Below are 21,584 nucleotides of genomic sequence, written 5' to 3'. Positions count from 1 at the left end.
AGACTGTGTTTAGACCTTAGATGTGGATAAGGACTGGGCATAGTCTTTGAATTTGGAGCTGGACTGGGCATAGACCTCGAGGGTGGAGCTAAGCTAGGTGTAGACCTTGGTTGTGGAACAGCAACAGGAAGGGCCATCAGCTTCTGGCAGGAATCTGATCTGTGTGGTAGGGGAGGTTGGCGGGAAAAAGAAACTGAAGTGAGTGAAGGCAGAAAAGGGTGACATTCTGACAGAGTTGACTGAACAAACTGAACACTGGATATTAATTCAGGTTGGAGTGATGTAGAGATGGGACTTGCACATGGCATTGGCTTTACATATTGAAGAGACTTGCACACCCTGAGTCTGACTCCAGCCTGAACATCCTAGTCTCAGTCCACTGCCACACCGCCAGAGTCTGAGTCCAGCCCTGCACCCCTAATCTCTAAGGTGGTGTCAGATGCCTCTCTACTCTCTGAAGTGCTGTTGTAGCCATATGGTTCTGTGAGGGAGTGCTACGGAACTGTTCTGAGCCTGTACCTGTGTATAGAGCCAGACTGGGTGTAATGATGCACTGGAGAAAAGACATAACTTGAGAAAAGACTTAATGAAGCAACAGGAGGGTGGACAACAGTGAGGTGAAGGCAGACTGAAGTGGTTTGAAATTAGATTGGACTCTATGTTCAGAGCTTAATTACAGGCCTGCAATGGGAGTGAAGTATGACCTTGAGTGAAGGTTGCTCTGAGTAACAAGAGGCTGGTCTAAAGTGATTTGAAGGCAGACTGGACGGAAGTGAAGTCAGATTTCAGTAACATGAAGACTGGTGAGTAGGCTGTGAAGAGTGGTTTACAGCCTGGAGCAGTGCAGTGACAAATGTGGGGCCATACAGCTGATGGAGACAGATGAGAAAACTATGGAGTGATTTGAATAACAGGATGTGCACTTATCTGAGTCACTGGCAAATTAAAGTGCTATAGGGTTTAAAATGGATTGTAAGTGTTGGGAGACATAGTGTTGTAGTGTGATGTGGTGTGGTGAGCATGCGTGTTCACCTATTCCATGTCCAGGTCTGTACGCACAGTTATTATGCATGTCCATCCATCCATCCATTTTCTTCCGATTTATCCAGAGTTGGGTCGCGGGGGCAGCAGCTCAAGCAAAGCCGCTCAGACCTCCCGATCCACACACACCTCCCCCAGCTACTCCGGGGGAATCCCGAGGTGTTCCCAAGCCAGCCGAGAGGCATAGTCCCTTCCAGTGTGTCTTAGGTCTACCCGGGGCCTCCTCCCAATGGGACGTGCCCGGAACACCTGTCCAGCGATGCGTCCAGGGGGCATCCGGAAAAGATCCTCGAGCCACCTCAGCTGGCTCCTTTCGACATGGAGGAGCACTGGCTCGACTCCGAGCTCCTCCCGAGCGACCAAGCTCCTCACCCTATCTCTAAGGGAGCGCCCAGCCACCCTGCGGAGGAAACTCATCTCGGCCGCTTGTACTCGCAATCTCGTTCTTTCGGTCATGAGCCAAATCTCATGACCACAGGTGAGGGTCGGAATGTAGATCGATCGGTAAATCGAGAGCTTTGCCCCCTGCTCAGCTCTCTCTTCACCACGACGGTCCGATACAGCGATCGCATCACTGCAGACACTGCACCGATCCGTCTGTCGATCTCACGCTCCATCCGTCCCTCGCTCGTGAACAAGACCCCGAGATACTTAAACTCCTCCACTTGAGGCAAGGACACTCCACCGACCTGAAGAGGGCAAGGCACCTTTTTCCGGTCAAGAACGATGGCCTCGGATTTGGAGGTGCTGATTTTCATCACGGACACTTCACACTCAGCTGCAAACTGCCCCAGTGCATGTTGAAGGTCCTGATTTGACAAAGCCAACAGAACCACATCCTCTGCAAACAGCAGAGATGAGATTCTGTAGTTCCCAAACCAGTCCCCTCTCACCCTGGCTGCACCTAGAAATTCTGTCCATAAAGGTAATGAACAGAACCGGTGACAAAGGGTAACCCTGGCAGAGGCCAGGTTTGACTTACACCAGCAATGCAAACCAAGCTCCTGCTGCGGTCGTACAGGGTCGTATAGCCCTTAGCAAAGGACCCTGGACCCCTGTAAATCCATCCCTGTATGTCTGAAGCCTGGGTCTAACCCTACACCTACAGAAGCTACACTCCTGCACTTCCACAGTGCAAGTCTAGCCCCACGTCATGTATCTCTCATGCTTCCAGGGTATTGTCACATCCCTCTCTAGTCTCCCAGGCAGTGCCACATATACTTCTTGGACACTGGAAATGACTGTGGCACCATCTGGGAGACTGTAGAACTATGTGAAACCCTCAAACTCCAAAGGTGCTGAGCTGCACTCAAGCTCAAGGAACCTTCAAATGTGGGATTGGGATGAGCATAGACCTCTGGCATTGGGACAGACTGTGTAGTGTACTGAAGTGAAGGCAGGCTGCAATAATGTTCTGACAAGGTAGAATGGACAAAGGTGAAGGCAGAAATGGACTTGGGCTCTGACATTCCAGGTACTCAGTAGATGCAACAAAACAAGGCACAGACTTTGGTTGCATTATCAACAGATTGGGGTAAAATGACAGACCATTGAGTTTCTCATCTTCCACAGTTGATGTTTAACCCCATAACCCATTAATTTGCCAGTGACTTCCTTTCTCAACCCAAAGCATTCATTAGACTCTGTATCCCTCTCCATGCATCACACCACACTTGACCCAAAACAACAGCAGTGCGCCTTCACATCTCTGTCTGTATCAGCATTCATGCCTGGGGTTGCCACCAGTCCCTTAAAATACAGAATTGTCCTTTATTTGACAGTTAATTGTTGTGTCCTGTATTGAATCAATACGGGATGTAAATTGTTCCATATTTTCATAAATGTCCCACACACACTCACCAAAACTGAATAATGAACAAAATAAAACACAGGAAATATTAAGGGCTACCAACGTCAACTCTGTACCTCGCGTGGGGTCCTGTAGCAAGGAAACTCCACCACATCCAAAGAAGCAAAACCATTTGCAAATGTACAGGTGTGAGTGGGAACTGTCGAACCCAAGGCTTGACAGCGTTAGTGGCAATGGGTAAGGCAAACTGTAAGCAAACAAGTATTTTTATTTTTTGTTTCCTCTTAAAGTAAAAATATCCTCACTTTAAAGATTCAAATTATTGGTCTGTTTTCCTTAATATTTATGTTTATTATTGCACACTTCAGTGACTGCACAGTTTGTCATTAACAGTTTCGTGTTAATAAAGCACTTAAGTCTTTAGTACGAATAAATTACTTTTTCAAAATTAAATGTACCACTCCTTGGGTGGTGGTAGTGGCCCCAAGGAGCCGTGGTGGGTGTCCTTTATTTTCATTTCTGAAAGGTGGCAACCCTATTCATGCCCATCTCTGTGTGAGTCCAGTCAGACACCGCATCACTGCATTCTGCTTTCACGTGACTCTGAACCACGCTGATGTTTATCCATTCTGCATTTACTCCAGTTCCTTATCGCTTCCATCTGACCTTCCACGCAGTCCAGATCCACACTCGGGGAACAGATTCAGAAAGGTTGGTTTGTTCTACCACAGCTGCCAAAGCCTATAACTCATCATTATTGGTGGCCTCTGGACTGCTTACCTCTACTGGTGGTTGGCTCTCACTGCGGTATTGTATCACTTCCTGTTCCGGAGCACAGCGGTGTTTTTCTGTATCTGTTAGCTGTTTAATCTGCGCAGTTAGATTGATCTAGTTATCTAGATTACGATTTGTTTCACAGTGTAATCTTTACGTGTCTTAACTAAAGCACTCCTTCTGCTGAATCACCTCTAAATTATTTACACATTATTCACTTTGCGTGTTTTTAGGAATCCGCTAGCTTAGCGTAGCTACTAGCTCTTAGCCGGTTTAGCATGGCGGCTTCTCCTGTCTCTCCTGCACTTTTCTGCTCTGGGTGTGAAATGTTTAGTTATTCCTCGGCCTCCTTTAGCAGTAACGGTACTTGTAATAAGTGTAGCTTATTCATAGCTTTGGAGGCCAGGCTGGGCGAATTGGAGACTCGGCTCCGCACCGTGGAAAATTCTACAGCTAGCCAGGCCCCTGTAGTCAGTGCGGACCAAGGTAGCTTAGCCGCCGTTAGTTATCCCCTGGCAGATCCCGAGCAGCCGGGAAAGCAGGCCGACTGGGTGACTGTGAGGAGGAAGCGTAGTTCTAAACAGAAGCCCCGTGTACACCGCCAACCCATTCACATTTCTAACCGTTTTTCCCCACTCGACGACACACCCGCCGAGGATCAAACTCTGGTTATTGGCGACTCTGTTTTGAGAAATGTGAAGTTAGCGACACCAGCAACCATAGTCAATTGTCTTCCGGGGGCCAGAGCAGGCGACATTGAAGGAAATTTGAAACTGCAGGCTAAGGCTAAGCGTAAATTTGGTAAGATTGTAATTCACGTCGGCAGTAATGACACCCGGTTACGCCAATCGGAGGTCACTAAAATTAACATTGAATCGGTGTGTAACTTTGCAAAAACAATGTCGGACTCTGTAGTTTTCTCTGGGCCCCTCCCCAATCGGACCGGGAGTGACATGTTTAGCCACATGTTCTCCTTGAATTGCTGGCTGTCTGAGTGGTGTCCAAAAAATGAGGTGGGCTTCATAGATAATTGGCAAAGCTTCTGGGGAAAACCTGGTCTTGTTAGGAGAGACGGCATCCATCCCACTTTGGATGGAGCAGCTCTCATTTCTAGAAATCTGGCCAATTTTCTTAAATCCTCCAAACCGTGATTATCCAGGGTTGGGACCAGGAAGCAGAGTTGTAGTCTTACACACCTCTCTGCAGCTTCTCTCCCCCTGCCATCCCCTCATTACCCCATCCCCGTTGAGACGGTGTCTGCTCCCAGACCACCAATAACCAGCAAAAATCTATTTAAACATAAAAATTCAAAAAGAAAAAATAATATAGCACCTTCAACTGCACCACAGACTAAAACAGTTAAATGTGGTCTATTAAACATTAGGTCTCTCTCTTCTAAGTCCCTGTTGGTAAATTATATAATAATTGATCAACATATTGATTTATTCTGCCTTACAGAAACCTGGTTACAGCAGGATGAATATGTTAGTTTAAATGAGTCAACACCCCCGAGTCACACTAACTGTCAGAATGCTCGTAGCACGGACCGGGGCGGAGGGTTAGCAGCAATCTTCCATTCCAGCTTATTAATTAATCAAAAACCCAGACAGAGCTTTAATTCATTTGAAAGCTTGACTCTTAGTCTTGTCCATCCAAATTGGAAGTCCCAAAACCAGTTTTATTTGTTATTGTCTATCGTCCACCTGGTCGTTACTGTGAGTTTCTCTGTGAATTTTCAGACCTTTTGTCTGACTTAGTGCTTAGCTCAGATAAGATAATTATAGTGGGCGATTTTAACATCCACACAGATGCTGAGAATGACAGCCTCAACACTGCATTTAATCTATTATTAGACTCTATTGGCTTTGCTCAAAAAGTAAATGAGTCCACCCACCGCTTTAATCATATCTTAGATCTTGTTCTGACTTATGGTATGGAAATAGAAGACTTAACAGTATTCCCTGAAAACTCCCTTCTGTCTAATCATTTCTTAATAACATTTACATTTACTCTGATGGACTACCCAGCAGTGGGGAATAAGTTTCATTACACTAGAAGTCTTTCAGAAAGCGCTGTAACTAGGTTTAAGGATATGATTCCTTCTTTATGTTCTCTAATGCCATATACCAACACAGTGCAGAGTAGCTACCTAAACTCTGTAAGTGAGATAGAGTATCTCGTCAATAGTTTTACATCCTCATTGAAGACAACTTTGGATGCTGTAGCTCCTCTGAAAAAGAGAGCTTTAAATCAGAAGTGCCTGACTCCGTGGTATAACTCACAAACTCGTAGCTTAAAGCAGATAACCCGTAAGTTGGAGAGGAAATGGCGTCTCACTAATTTAGAAGATCTTCACTTAGCCTGGAAAAAGAGTCTGTTGCTCTATAAAAAAAAAGCCCTCCGTAAAGCTAGGACATCTTTCTACTCATCACTAATTGAAGAAAATAAGAACAACCCCAGGTTTCTTTTCAGCACTGTAGCCAGGCTGACAAAGAGTCAGAGCTCTATTGAGCTGAGTATTCCATTAACTTTAACTAGTAATGACTTCATGACTTTCTTTGCTAACAAAATTTTAACTAATAGAGAAAAAATTACTCATAACCATCCCAAAGACGTATCGTTGTCTTTGGCTGCTTTCAGTGATGCCGGTGTTTGGTTGGACTCTTTCTCTCCGATTGTTCTGTCTGAGTTGTTTTCATTAGTTACTTCATCCAAACCATCAACATGTTTATTAGACCCCATTCCTACCAGGCTGCTCAAGGAAGCCCTACCATTATTTAATGCTTCGATCTTAAATATGATCAATCTATCTTTGTTAGTTGGCTATGTACCACAGGCTTTTAAGGTGGCAGTAATTAAACCATTACTTAAAAAGCCATCACTTGACCCAGCTATCTTAGCTAATTATAGGCCAATCTCCAACCTTCCTTTTCTCTCAAAAATTCTTGAAAGGGTAGTTGTAAACAGCTAACTGATCATTTGCAGAGGAATGGTCTATTTGAAGAGTTTCAGTCAGGTTTTAGAATTCATCATAGTACAGAAACAGCATTAGTGAAGGTTACAAATGATCTTCTTATGGCCTCGGACAGTGGACTCATCTCTGTGCTTGTTCTGTTAGACCTTAGTGCTGCTTTTGATACTGTTGACCATAAAATTTTATTACAGAGATTAGAGCATGCCATAGGTATTAAAGGCACTGCGCTGCGGTGGTTTGAATCATATTTGTCTAATAGATTACAATTTGTTCATGTAAATGGTGAATCTTCTTCACAGACTAAAGTTAATTATGGAGTTCCACAAGGTTCTGTGCTAGGACCAATTTTATTCACTTTCTACATGCTTCCCTTAGGCAGTATTATTAGACGGTATTGCTTAAATTTTCATTGTTACGCAGATGATACCCAGCTTTATCTATCCATGAAGCCAGAGGACACACACCAATTAGCTAAACTGCAGGATTGTCTTACAGACATAAAGACATGGATGACCTAATTTCCTGCTTTTAAACTCAGATAAAACTGAAGTTATTGTACTTGGCCCCACAAATCTTAGAAACATGGTGTCTAACCAGATCCTTACTCTGGATGGCATTACCCTGACCTCTAGTAATACTGTGAGAAATCTTGAAGTCATTTTCAATCAGGATATGTCATTCAAAGCGCATATTAAACAAATCTGTAGGACTGCTTTTTTGCATTTACGCAATATCTCTAAAATCAGAAAGGTCTTGTCTCAGAGTGATGCTGAAAAACTAATTCATGCATTTATTTCCTCTAGGCTGGACTATTGTAATTCATTATTATCAGGTTGTCCTAAAAGTTCCCTAAAAAGCCTTCAGTTAATTCAAAATGCTGCAGCTAGAGTATTAACGGGGACTAGAAGGAGAGAGCATATCTCACCCATATTGGCCTCTCTTCATTGGCTTCCTGTTAATTCTAGAATAGAATTTAAAATTCTTCTTCTTACTTATAAGGTTTTGAATAATCAGGTCCCATCTTATCTTAGGGACCTCGTAGTACCATATCACCCCAATAGAGCGCTTCGCTCTCAGACTGCAGGCTTACTTGTAGTTCCTAGGGTTTGTAAGAGTAGAATGGGAGGCAGAGCCTTCAGCTTTCAGGCTCCTCTCCTGTGGAACCAGCTCCCAATTCAGATCAGGGAGACAGACACCCTCTCTACTTTTAAGATTAGGCTTAAAACTTTCCTTTTTGCTAAAGCTTATAGTTAGGGCTGGATCAGGTGACCCTGAACCATCCCTTATTTATGCTGCTATAGACGTAGACTGCTGGGGGGTTCCCATGATGCACTGTTTCTTTCTCTTTTTGCTCTGTATGCACCACTCTGCATTTAATCATTAGTGATCGATCTCTGCTCCCCTCCACAGCATGTCTTTTTCCTGGTTCTCTCCCTCAGCCCCAACCAGTCCTAGCAGAAGACTGCCCCTCCCTGAGCCTGGTTCTGCTGGAGGTTTCTTCCGGTTAAAAGGGAGTTTTTCCTTCCCACTGTAGCCAAGTGCTTGCTCACAGGGGGTCGTTTTGACCGTTGGGGTTTTACATAAAGCGCCTTGAGGCAACTGTTTGTTGTGATTTGGCACTATATAAAAAATTGATTGATTGATTGGTGGCTTCCCTCACTAGTCTTTTTCTTGTACTCACATTTTGAAAATTGCCTACTCCAGACATACTTATGGTACTGTACTGTACAGTACCATAGTGTTTATTTAATTTATTTTAACTTTATTTCCAGTATATTCTTATTTTACATTTCTGAAATTCATTAACACTGCAGTATAATTGCTTATGTCAGGTAATTCTTGTTTCTACGATAAATAGATGGTTCTATGTCCATGTCAATGTGGTTTCTCAACTGTGCAGCTTAAATTTGTCTTAGAATGCTTGATCCTTGAATTTCTTTCAAAAATGTTATGATGCAAGCTGCTGCAGCACATCTGAAGACCTGCAGAAAACAGTTTAAAAGTTCGGGAAGTGATGTTTTATATGCAGCTTCTTAAGCAGCCGTGTGAAATCATGTGAATCACGTAAATTGTTAAATACAAAATACAGCCTTGAAAATGGACAAAAATACATTTTACCCAAATTCAGTGTGATACTTGTCACTTATGAAAACATCAAATCCAAATTTACTTTTTCTTTTAATATTTTCTACAAAATTTGTGATTGTGTTCTCTCACTTTTCCAAAAATTTTAAAATCCTCCTGTTTTGCATAAAGTGGCCTTTCAGTTCACATTGTAAAAGCTGCTGCTTTTAAGATTACAGAGGCCACGTGTTTGTCATGTAATTACTTACAGAGATATTGACACCCTATAATCTAGCAACTGGTGTGATGTGATTTGCACTGATCACAGAACTCATTGTTCTTGCATCACCAAGATTGTCCACAAAAGCCACCTGAACTCGGCACCTCATGACATGTTTGCACTTGTTCAAGTTATTGCATGTTCAAAAGTGTATCTCTGGATGGTCATGAGATCAGTCAAGATAAAATATTACTAAGGTACGAGTAGAAAATGTATCAGCAGTGTTTTACTTTGATGTGTTACATTTTTTCCTCTTTGTTCTAATAATATTAAATTCAGTTTATCACAACTGAACAATGTTTACATCAAAATAAGAGACAGTAATTACAAAATGCTGCACAGAATATTAGATTTCTACAAACCAAACAGAATACATTTGAAGGAGTTAATATACCACATCTTAAAAATACTGAAATTGTATTACAATGCTTTTGTACATTTGAGAATTTCAGTACCTCTGTAACTAATGATATGACTGAGGCCATTTTTCACTGTATGTTTTACTTAATATACAAGAAGTACTGTGTGAAATTGATACCAGTGGTTGAATTTACCCTGAGAGGCCACTGTAAATGACTCATTGCACAAATATACTGTGTCAAATTTTGATAAAATTCAGAAAGGATCTGAAGAAATAGATCAAATGTGAATTCTCTACCCTAATTTGAGAACCCTAAAAAATAAGCAACCTACGTTCTGGTTCACTAGCAGACTCTGCACTGACTAGCGTTTCAAACAAGTTGGTGATGTAATGATGTCCTTACAATACACACTCCAAAACAAAAGTCCAAAACTCAAGTGTTGCAAAGGTTTGCAAACATTCCAGAAAAACAACTTGAGTTTGCCGTCACTAATTTGCAGCACCAACAAAAAGGGTGAGTATTATCCCAGCCACATGTTCGATTCATTCTTTAATTTTGATTCCCTTTCTATTGTGCATTTCATCTTATGTTTGTCCACATACCAGGCAGCGTGTTTCTCCCCACAAATGTTATCTTGTTCTCTGTCACTATGATCCATCCAGTAGGTGGCAGATACATCCATGCGACATACAGTAAAACTCACTTAAGCCATCATCATATAAACCGGATACTCCCATTCACCGGACAAAAGCAAAAGTCCCAAAGTTTTTGCATAGTTTTCCATGTAATAAACAGCGTACATACCGGATTTTGTATAACGAATTTTCGCTCACATCAGACAAAATGTCCCGTCCCATCACAATGCATTTCCATTAAAAACCCCTCGCATTGTACCGTACAGGGCCGTATGGATGTGCCCAGTAACAGATGTACAAAATGAAGTTCAGCAATGACACAAGCTGATTTGAGGAAAGTGTGTACTGTATTTCCATGATTAAGAGCCCGGTCATTTATTTTTTTCAAACCGTTCTCAGACCCGGCGCCTAAACGAGGCAGGACGTAATTCAAGGCCAGTGATTATTAACAAAACACTGCTTTGCTGCCTGCACTGTAATATGAAAGTTTCACACACATTCCTGGGTGTGACAAACCAAACCGCTTTAGATCAGAGCCCAGTGTGTGGCTGCGAACCCTCTCTGTGACTGTGAGTCATCATTTTTCTGTTTTCACTCCTTCCACTCCTGTTATAATTTAAAAGTTTTTGCAGTGTGCTCGCCGATTACATTGCGGTCATGGATCAGATATGTTTGGCAGAAAAGTCCACAAATATGACCAACTTTACAACAGAGTCGAAAAACTACGAAGACACTCAAATGACCTGCAATTCACAGAGGGAAATTGTACGTACCGTTGGTTTGGAGGTTGATGATTCTATAAAGAAGTGAAGCTTGTTGAGGGACAAATTGATCCAAAAAAAAGCCACTGTTCCTGTGGTAAATTGCATTATGACACTGACCGACGTAATGGAGAACTTTAAAAGGTCAGACCCATGTCGAAGTCATTGCATGGCCACAGAGTTACAAAGCTGTAGAAGTATAAATCAGGCTTTACGATTTTAAGGTACCACTCAGCAGTGGATTTAGAAAAAAGAGTGATCTTTTTAATGCACATAATGCCTGGCAGGCGTTTATTTTTTTTGACCTGGTCATTAAATGAGGCAGGTCCCTATTCAAGGTCAGGTGTTTAATCAAGGAAACACTAATTGGTGCTGGAGATTCCCCGTAGATTGTCCTGTGCCTCCTGACTGTAACTAATCCTTCTATATACATAAAGGGCTACTACATCTGTCTGTCTGTTTGTCTGTCCGGGATAAACTCCCAAACTATAATATGTAGCCCTAAAAACTATACATATATTCTGAATCATGACATGGGGAACAAACTGGTACCATTTTTTATAAAAGTTGAACTGAAAATTACCCCCCAAATAGCCATTTATGTAAGACCATACAGTGTTGCACCATGTGTTATAAACTCACAAATGATAATATGTAACCATAAAAACTATATATGTTCTGAATCCTCATGACATGGGGAACAAACTGGTACCATTTTTTAAAAGGTTGAGCTGAAAATTACCCCAAAAATAGCCATTTATGTAAGAGCAGTGTTGTACCATGTGCTTTTCATGCTGCCACTTCTGTCTGTCTTTCTGTCTGTCCGGGATAAACTCCCAAACCCAAACTATAATATGTAGCCCTAAAAACTATATATATTCTGAATCCTCAAGGCATGGGGAACAAACTGGTACCATTTTTTTAAAAGTTGAACAGAAAATTACCCCCAAAATAGCCAGCTGTGGGTATGACCAGGCAGATTCAAATTTCCAGCCCTGTATATGTGTTGGCCATCTCTGTTTATTTAATCCCTTTCTACAGCACACTCAGCACAGCAGAGCCACAGCACACCCAGCAAAACAACAACATGCTTAGGCTGAGGCTGTGGGTATGACCAGGCAGATTCAGATTTCCAGCCCTGTATATGTGTTGACCATCTCTGCTTATTTAATCCCTTCCTTCAGCTACTTTATGTTCTCAGCTGTTAAGCACCTGACTGTCCTGTACAACCCAGTTTGCCTTCCTGTCTGAATACATTCATTTTATGTTTGTAAAATTGCAATGTAAAAACAGTGAAATACACCACTACCTCAATTTTGATTCATTGATATTTACATTTACTGTTACCTACCTTTTGTGTGTAATTTTGTTATAAGTTTGATTGCAAAACAAAGTCTGCATGAAGGACTTCAAATGTGTTTGTCTTTTAACCAAGTATTTCCACTTAGTTTGGGGAGTCCACCTCTTATAGTTCTGCTGGACAAACTTTAGCCCATTAACTATTATTTATAAGACATCAGCATTACAAAAACAAATGTTGGGGAATTGTTTTGATTAAAATGATTGGCATTTGACTTATGTCTAAAACAGGTTAACCCGGGCAGCGCCAGGTACCCCAGCCAGCTAGTTACATAAATATAATGGATTTTGTCCATTTTTATACATATGAGTTTTACTGTATTACATAATCTGTGCTTACATTGTCAATAACAGTCTCATATTAACCCTATTAAGACAATACTCTGAAGAAGACACTGCCATGTAAACAGTAGCTTCTATTTACCTTAATTTGAATATGGTCAAAACTAGAGAAAGCAGTAATCTAATTAAGACGTAGAGTATTCCAATCATAGTCTGATTATTGAAATGTCTTGTTGACATGCCCTGTAAGATGTAAATGGCAGTCTTATTGAATATTCTTTAAACAACTTTTGTAAAAATCACAACCTTAAAATAAGCTCAATAATGGATTTATTCCTGCCCATGTACACACATTTATAAACAAAACAAAGTTGCTGTTTTTTTTTTTTTTTTCCTTTCCAATTGATCTGTTGCATCAGAATTAACCAGTGTAATTATGTCATCCTCTTTATGGCCTCTTTTAATTTTGCAACAAAAACAGCATTTATTATTTTATATACGCCAGTGCAGAGCATGCATAAAAGAAATTCCACAACTTGAAAGCAACTTTTTTGACCTTCCCAACATGAAATTGGTGATCCAAATTAAGAAATTAGTTTTTCAAAGTGAAATATTTCAGTGAAATAATTTTTTTCAACTTCAACATCAAGTATTCAGTGGTTGAGTGCATGTCAAAAGTTGGTATTCAGTTGGTTATTCCAATTATTATGACAATGATTGTGCAACTTGTGCACGATGGATCGCGTCAGATCTCAGATGTTAGGCTGAGAAAGTCCTGGTTAATACTTAGCTGAGAGACCCCAGCCACTTCAGAGACGTGTGTGTGGGGGTGCATGTAATTTCTGATGGAAAACATGCAGAAGAAACCACATCAATAACCTCATCAGGTTTTGTTTCCATAGTGTAGATTTATTTGAATATTCAGAGTAGTGCTATAACTTCTCATTCACTTGAGCTCCTGTCTATTCATAGTTCAACTGACGTGTTTTAGACAGATGCTCTGCAATTAAAAAAAAATAATACAACTGTAAAACATGAAAGGAATTGTCAAAATGCTACCTATTATTTATATTACTAATTACAGAATTTACAGTAACAGGATTTTATGAAGCAGTCCAAGGAAATGTATGATTCACGCTGAAAAAAATCAAATAATACATACATATGTTCCATTTTAAGTAGATTTTGTTGTTCTACAAATACTGAACTGAAATCAACTTGATGAACCAGACAAACATGATACATAAGCAAGTCTTAAAATCAAACTTATAAACATGAAGGTCAACAAACCAAAATCAGGCTCAGAAAATCTATTAATGGACATATCTGGGGTATTAAACAGAATTAAAAAAAAAAAATGCATTACAATTTGAACTAATATTCCATCAATCACAAAAACTGTGTCGATTAAAACTGATCACAATCGGATTGGCTGCATTTACCTCTACAATGATCGTTTATGGTGTCTGCCCACTCAGACATTTATTTTCTTTTTCCTCTTCACTTATTTTCAAATAAAATATGAAGTGAGTTTTAACAGTAGTGTGATTTTTAGGGTTCATCAATATGATGTAAACTGAAGCAGACGTGTTTGTGTGAGGTTCAAATGTGGGAAACAACTTAAATAAAGCTGTGACTTCACAAATCAAGAAGTGGAAACACTTTTGTAAGTGAACTTCAGTTCCTTTAGTGAGTCTGAGAGCCATCACACTTTCACTGGTTTTTGGGGTTGATACTACTCGCTACCTAACGGTGGGTACAGCTGGTACATTAATTTGGAGTTTGAAAGCAAAGTCATCAGTGTGGGGCGGCACTGTGGTATAGTGGTTAGCACTGCTGCCTCAAAGAAAAAAGGTTATGGGATCACTTCCCACCTGGTCCTTTCTATGTGGCTTCTGCGTGGTCACATGGGTTCCCTCTGGCTGCTCTGGCTTCACCCCACTTCCATGGGCACGCAGAATAGGTGAACTGTAAATTGACCATAGGTGTGTGGATGTGTTCGTCCATCTGTATGTGTCCAGGCTGTACCCCACCTCTCATCCTATAACTGCTGGGATAGATTCTAGCTCTCCTGTGACCCTTAATTGGAGTAAGCGGATGTGGAAATGGATGGAGCATTACTGTTAGAAGAAATTCCTGTGTGGGCTGTGCAGCCCATTGGTTCCGGAGCTTATCTCCAGATTCGGTAGAGGAAAGTGGAAGACAGTCTACAGCATCCCCTGGATGGAACACCTATCTTGTGCATGTTACTTCTCCAGACATGCCTGGTCGCCATTTACAGCTGGACTGACACACACATAAATAGGCTGACCGGGAATCAAACCCAGGTCTCAGCTCCTTATCCTACTGAGCTACCTGCTCTACACCTGCTCTTTTAGACTAAAATAAAACAATCACAGCTACCCCTTTAATAAACAAAAATCTGAGCGCACAGGCAGACTCAGGTCCTTTGAATTTGACCTTCCTGACGTTCAGCGTTCATCTCTGCCAGATTACTAATCTTAGTGATTACATTTTTCTTTCTTTCTTTGGAATTGTGAATCAAATGGCCCACAATGTGAGATTTTACAATACATTAATTAGATTGTTGTTATTAGAGTGATTCATTACGTCCTTAAGACATTGTTTTTTGTCATGTAAACAAAACCATCCACTGGTTGCATTTTCCTGATTAAAAATTTGATTTGCATTTGATAGGAACGTAAACTCCTCTAGAATCTACTCCGTACTTAACACTGCCTGACAAACAGACTGACGCAACTGTTAGTTGCGCCGATCCATCAGGAGAATTGTTAAACTGTTCAGTCAGCTCTTTAAAGTGTTTTAGTGTTTCATGACATGAACGCCACAGTTTTTAGTTACATTCCTCGACCTTTTATCCTGCTGCTGATAAACACCTGGACCACAAGGCGGAGAAAGAAAACATTAAGTGAACATAAGAGAGAGGAATGGAGCACACCACCACAGCCGATTATCACTGAGGGTCATGTACAGTGCATCTGGAAAATATTCACAGCACTTCAGTTTTCCCACATAATGTTATGTTACAACCGTATTCCAACATAGAGTAAATTAATTTTTTTTACCCTCAAAATTCTACTCACAAAACCCCTAATGACAACAGGTTTTTTTTCAAGACTTTTGCAAATTTATTAAAATAAAAAACTAAGAAATCTACACATACTTAAGTATTCACACCCTTTGCTCAATACTTTGTTGATGCACCTTTGGCAGCAATTACAGCCTCACATCTTCTTGAATATGATGTCACAAGCTTGGTGCACCTATCTTTGGGCAGTTTTGCTCATTCCTCTTTGCAGCACCTCTCAAGCGCCATCAGGTTGGATGGGGAGCATTGGTGCACAGCCATTTTCAGATCTCTCCAGAGATGTTCAATCAGATTCAGGTCTGGACTCTGGCTGGGCCACTCAAGGACATTCACAGAGTTGTCATGAAGACACTCCTTTGATATCTTGGCTGTGTGCTTAGGGTCATTGTCCTGCTGAAAGATGAACCGTCACCCCAGTCTGAGGTCAAGAGCGCTCTGGAGGAGGTTTTCATCCAGGGTGTCTCTGTACATTGCTGCGTTCATGTTTGCCTTAATCCTGACTTGTCTCAGAGTTCCTGTTGCTGAAAAACATCTCCACAGCATGATGCTGCCACCACCATGCTTCACTGTAGGGATGGTGCCTGGTTTCCTCCAAACATGGTGCCTGGCATTCACACTAGAGTTCAATCTTTGTCTCATCAAACTAGAGAATTTTCTTTTTCATGACCTGAGAGTTCTTCAGGTGCCTTTGAACAAACTCCAGGCAGGCTGCCATTTACCTTTTACTAAGGAGTGACTTCTGTCTGGCCATTCTACCATATAGGTCTGACTGGTGGTTTGCTGCAGAGATGGTTGTCCTTCTGGAAGGTTCTCCTCTTTCCACAGAGGAATGCTGGAGCTCTGACAGAGTGACCATCAGGTTCTTGGTCACCTCAACGGAGTAAGGCCCCTCTCTCTGATTGCTCAGTTTAGAGGGGAAGCCAGCTCCAAGAAGAGTCCTGGTGGATGCAAACTTCTTCCATTTACAGATGTTGGAGGCCATGTGCTCATTGGGACCTTCAAAGCAGCAGAAATGTTTCTGTACCTTTCACCAGATTTGTGCTTTGAGACAATCTTGCCTCAGAGGTCTACAGACAATTCCTTTGACTTCATGCTTGTTTTCTGCTCTGACATGCACTGCCAACTGTGGGACCTTATATGTAGTCAGGTGTGTTTCTTTCCAAATAATGTCCAATCAACTGAATTTACCCCAGGTAGACTCCAGCTAAGATGTAGAAACATCTCAAGGATGCTCAGTGGAAACAGGATGCACCTGAGCTCAGTGCTGAGCTTCATGGCAAAGGCTGTGAATACTGATGTACGTACATGTGATTTCTTAGTTTTTTGTTTGTTTGTCTGTTTGTTTTTTTAATGTGTCATTATGGGGTATTGTGCGTAGAATTTTGAGGGAAAAAAAAAAGAATCCATTTTGGAATAAGGCTGTAACAAAACCAAATGTGGAATAAGTGCAGCGCTGTGAATACTTTTCGGACGCACTATAGAGAATGAAACCGAGGAATTAGAGATTCAATACAGTGAAAAGGAGGAAGAGATGGACTGGGGAGGCATTTTGTCTGGATCCAGCTCTGTTAATTGGATTTTGGGGTGAAATATTTCATTCTGCAAAGACATTTAGGGGGTTCTCTCCCTTCTGTGGAGGCCTGTATGTCAGGAGGTTTAGCAGATTTTGTGCTTGACTGTAAAATGTTGGTTTTATTTGCTCAGCGGAGAGCAAAATCTGGTATTTGGTTTTCTACTTTAAATCCCTACATCACCAAAGATCTGAGCTGCTGTGTGTATTACGGGGCACCGTGGAGTTTGTGACAAAGTGAGGGCCTGACTGAATAAGGCATGGCACACAAACATCTTTTTCATAGTTTGATTTATTTAGTAGTTGCAGAGACTGAACGTTGAGATTTCTCTAATTAGATGGTGAAACTGTAGTGTGTTTTAGTCACTGGAGGAAAGAAAAATATTCCAGCAGCATCTTGAGTGCAGAACATGCACAGTTATATTTTAAAGTTGTTTTTGTTGTTGCTTGCTTTGGGTAATCTGTGTTAGATTTAAATTAATTTTGAAGGGAGAGTTTTTAGAGGAGGATCGAGGGCATCATTGAACTCGGGTTTATAAAGAGTCAAGTCATGACTCTCAGGAAAAGAAAGTCCTTACTCTTTCAGCAGACCACAAACGTCTCTAATGCTTTGCTCTCTCTGTCTGTGCTTCAGAACAGATTCGTCTTGATGGTTGGGTTAGGTTTTCTGTGGAACGAAGACAGGACACCAGCAAAGGGCCCGGTCATACTGTCCGCCGGCTGCCAGGCCTTCAGAATCTCCTGAGTCTGGGCAGCAGGCTGGGCCACAGCTGGGTTGGATGGTCCCAGGCTGGACCAGCTAGGAGGCTTCAGCCCTTGAAGAACTGGAGAGCTGGAGGTATTCACATAGCCGCTGTTGACAGGAGCAGGACTGGGGCTCAGACTGGCAGGGCTGCCCAGGTTTCCGTTAGCTGACCCTGGCAGGGAGGCTGTGCTGTCGGGTGTCGGGCTGCAAGTGGATTCTTTGGACTCATCATCATCAGAGGAAGATCTTGGCTCTCCGCCTTTCTTCCCTCCAGAGCTACCATTGGTGGTGTTGCCTGTGGCACCGCCGGAGTTGTTGGCTTTGGCGTTGGCTGCTCGTTCCTGCTTACGAAATTTGGCACGCCTGTTCTGAAACCACACCTGTTAAATACAGACAAGTTAAAGTTAAGATTTCAGATAAATATGGAAAGATAGATATACGATTAAACATACGTATATAAGGTTGCAGGAACGGAAGAAGGAAAAAGCTGTATGATCTACATTTTGGCTCACAATCACCTGGACCTGATCCTGCCATTTTGCTCAGCCACTCACCTGGACCCGCGCCTCAGTCAGGTCTATCTTTAGTGCCAGCTCCTCTCGGGTGTAGATGTCTGGGTAGTGTGTTTCAGCAAAGACCCGCTCCAGCTCCTTCAGCTGGGAGCTGGTAAAGGTGGTCCGGATACGCCGCTGCTTCCTCTTTTCGTTCAGGCCGGAGGGGTCTGAGAAGAACTTGTAAGGGACTGCCAGGAAAAACAATTCCAAGTTTAATGGTTAAAAAGCTTGCTGCCCCACCTCCCCCCCACATTTGATCGACAAGAACAATGCAGAGGCAATGCTTAAACAAGTAAAGTGTTCAGTTTATCTGTCTTAGTCCTATTTCTTTTCATGCAAAAACACTTAACATTTCTATAAAAGTTTTCATTGTAATTAATATTATGAAACTAAAAGTCACATTTTTGGACAACAATGTTCTTTAAATATATAAATGCTTGAGATCTGACAAAGTCAAACATCAGCAGCCTTATTTGTAACTAAATACTTGAAATTAGTTTTTATTGTTATATTGTGCAAGTTAGCTGCACAAAACCAGTCAATTCAATTAAATGTTTTATTTCAAATTTAGTCTGTGCAGTATGAATCCTTTGTTTTTGTTCTTGTTTTTGTTGTTGTTGTTTGTTTGTTTTTAGTCTTTGTGCAACAATAAACAGCAAGTATCTGAATTATTTCAATGATCAGTTAGTGATTTAGACTAAAATGATTAGGCCTTTTAGAGAATAAAAACATGTTTTACAACGAATAATTTCATTTTTAAAATAACCTGAAGTCGGTATACAAGGAAATGGAATTTCATCTGATGAAATTTCCAGATTTTGGCCTTTTGGCCAATGCGAAGGTTATTTTAAAGGTTGCAAACGTAACAAACACGAACTTTATCGCTATAAAAATTAAAATGAACTAACTATATTAGTTTTTAAAACACCACAACTCATTTTTAAAAGAAAAGAAACGTTGGATAATAATTTATTGATTGTTCAATAAAAAAAAATACATAACGCCAGAAAAATGCCAAACTTTGATACTTTAAAGCTCCAAACGGTTTGACAAATGTTTGCATGTGACGAAATTAAATTTCGCAAAGGCAGTATTATTATATTCTCAATCATCTGAATATTAGCTTAACAATAATTAATAATCATAATATAATTAACAGAAATATTGTATTATATCTGATTTGACAAATTAATTTAGGTAATAAACTGACCTCTTGAACAACATAGTAACATAAAATTATAAATTATTGCACAAATTTAGCATAGAGATATTTTGTCATTTAACCTTTTCGGATTTTTTTTTTTCATTCCCAGTCAGCAATTGAAGCCACCTAAAATAAAATCTAAAAAATGTTATGTTTAATAAAGACATCAGATAATGGCGACAAATAATGACCTTGTTATTTAGGGGTTTTTTTCCCCCTGTGTCTCCCTGTGCTGAAGAAACCACAGCGGAGAAATTTAACTGCAGAATATTTATTTAAAAATAAACAAAAAGCTCCCGTTGATGTTTTGTGACGGAGCGGAGGTGTACCTGAGGAGTAAGGAGCCGGCTGGTGCTCCCTCAGGGCTCCCAGGGTGCAGCTGGCGGAGCTGAGCGGAGCGCAGCCCGGGTTGGAGAACGGGCCGCTCCGGATCGGGTTGTACTGGAAGGAGCCGGCCTGGCTGCACGAGCTGAAGTCCGCATAGGCCGAGGCTTCCATGGCCGCCATGCAGGAGTCATAGGAGTTCAGATAGGAGTAATCCATTTTATACATGGAGATGCGCCGTCTGTGGGAGTCGGCGCGTCTGTTGTCTCTCCAAAAGTCCCGTCAGCTCTGCGCGCTGTCACGCGCCTGTTGTCCACTGACGAAATAATCCAGATAATTCTTTTTTTTTTCTTACACTTTCATGTTCTCTCCTTTCGGTTTTGTTTCGTCTCTTTTATATATTTTTTTTCTGTCTCGCTCTCTCTCCTTTTCTGACCTGCTGGTTGCTCTGCGCTCGCGCTTCGTTTGACAGCGCGCTGCGCTTCGCGCGCTGTTTATAATAAACTTGGCAGAGCGCGAGACAAAAGCGAGGCGGTGGTCTGGTTTCCATGACAATGCCTCGCGACTGCTCCCCTCCCACCCGCTCGCACCGCCCACGCGCTTCAGAACATCCGCAGCTCGCAGGTGTTAGTTAAATCATCGAAAATAAAATAAGTACTTTAAATCTGTTCGTTAAATTACGCAAGTCAAATCAAAATCACGTTTTAAGCTACAATTTAGTATTTAACGAAAGATTTAACGAACAAAACACAATTTTTTTTCCTTTCAGGCTGGTGATTTGTTTCTTTGTAATTCATATGCCTTCAAGATTTAATTGAAACGAGCTGAGAAAGAAACAAGCCCTAAAATATGGCAAACGAGGGTCAGTCGGACGGCTGAATAAACAATTCCAATTCATTTGCTGCTTGTCCGATAATGGACGCATTCACACAAAAACAAGGGGCGCAGGTGACGTCACTGTTATTAGTTCCCTGCCGCTGTAGAAGTGATCGTAACTTGGACTAAAACAACACAATGAACCTAAAACCTCGTGGCTAAAATCCAGTTATATGAGCTGGGTGTGTGAACGGCAGGTCTGCCTCAGACGTCTTTACGTGGGAGAAAAGGTCCAGATGTGACGGTGATTGGTGATATTAAAAGCTGTGATTTGATTCCGATCACTTTGACGCAGGTGTCAGCGCAGTCAGCGCCGGTTTGATGAATTCGACCGCAGAGGGAGCCGAGCTCAGACGGACTAAACCATAAACGCGTTGGCGCTTCATAAATTGGTTTAAGTTTATTGTTTGGTGTCATACAATGTGATAAGTCACATCCCACGCGGCCGCCGCCTCACGTGCACAACGAGGAGTCCACGAGGCCAGGCGCGCACGCGCTCACCGTAAAAACACATCCCACCATCCGTTTGTTAATTCGATAACTTTTTGGGTTCTTCTTCTTCTTCTTCTTCTTCTTCTTCTTCTTATTATTATTATTATTATTATTATTATTATTATTATTATTGTTATTATTATTATTATTATTTCGCATGTGAATTTCACCGGATAACAAAAAGAAAAAAATTAATCAAGATTGATTTCTGTGTGCGTGCGCGCAAACGTTGTGCTGAACGGACGCGCGGGTCGAGTTGCTTGACTGCAAGCGCACTCGCGCACATGGAAGAGTGAATAAGATTCGTTTAAAATGGTTAATTGTGGTTTTGTTTGTTTGAGGCGTGTCTTTTTAAAAAGCCATGCAAT

At 41.4% G+C, this 21,584-nt stretch overlaps 1 protein-coding gene across 1 annotated transcript; it reads right to left on the bottom strand.

The window, feature by feature from the left end:
• Positions 1-17,295: 17,295 nt before the first annotated feature.
• phox2a (paired like homeobox 2A) lies at positions 17,296-20,181 on the bottom strand. The gene is made up of 3 exons (XM_034168937.1): positions 19,854-20,181; positions 18,321-18,508; positions 17,296-18,146 (listed from the first exon to the last, which is right to left on the bottom strand). Exons 1-3 carry the CDS (start codon positions 20,074-20,076, stop codon positions 17,652-17,654), a joined length of 906 nt encoding a protein of 301 aa, XP_034024828.1. The 5' UTR covers positions 20,077-20,181; the 3' UTR covers positions 17,296-17,651.
• Positions 20,182-21,584: the final 1,403 nt, after the last annotated feature.

Source organism: Thalassophryne amazonica, chromosome 4, assembly GCF_902500255.1.
Source record: "Thalassophryne amazonica chromosome 4, fThaAma1.1, whole genome shotgun sequence".
Classification (NCBI taxonomy): domain Eukaryota; kingdom Metazoa; phylum Chordata; class Actinopteri; order Batrachoidiformes; family Batrachoididae; genus Thalassophryne; species Thalassophryne amazonica.
Note: the sequence above shows the minus strand (reverse complement) of the source record. Positions and strands in the feature narration are given on the sequence as shown.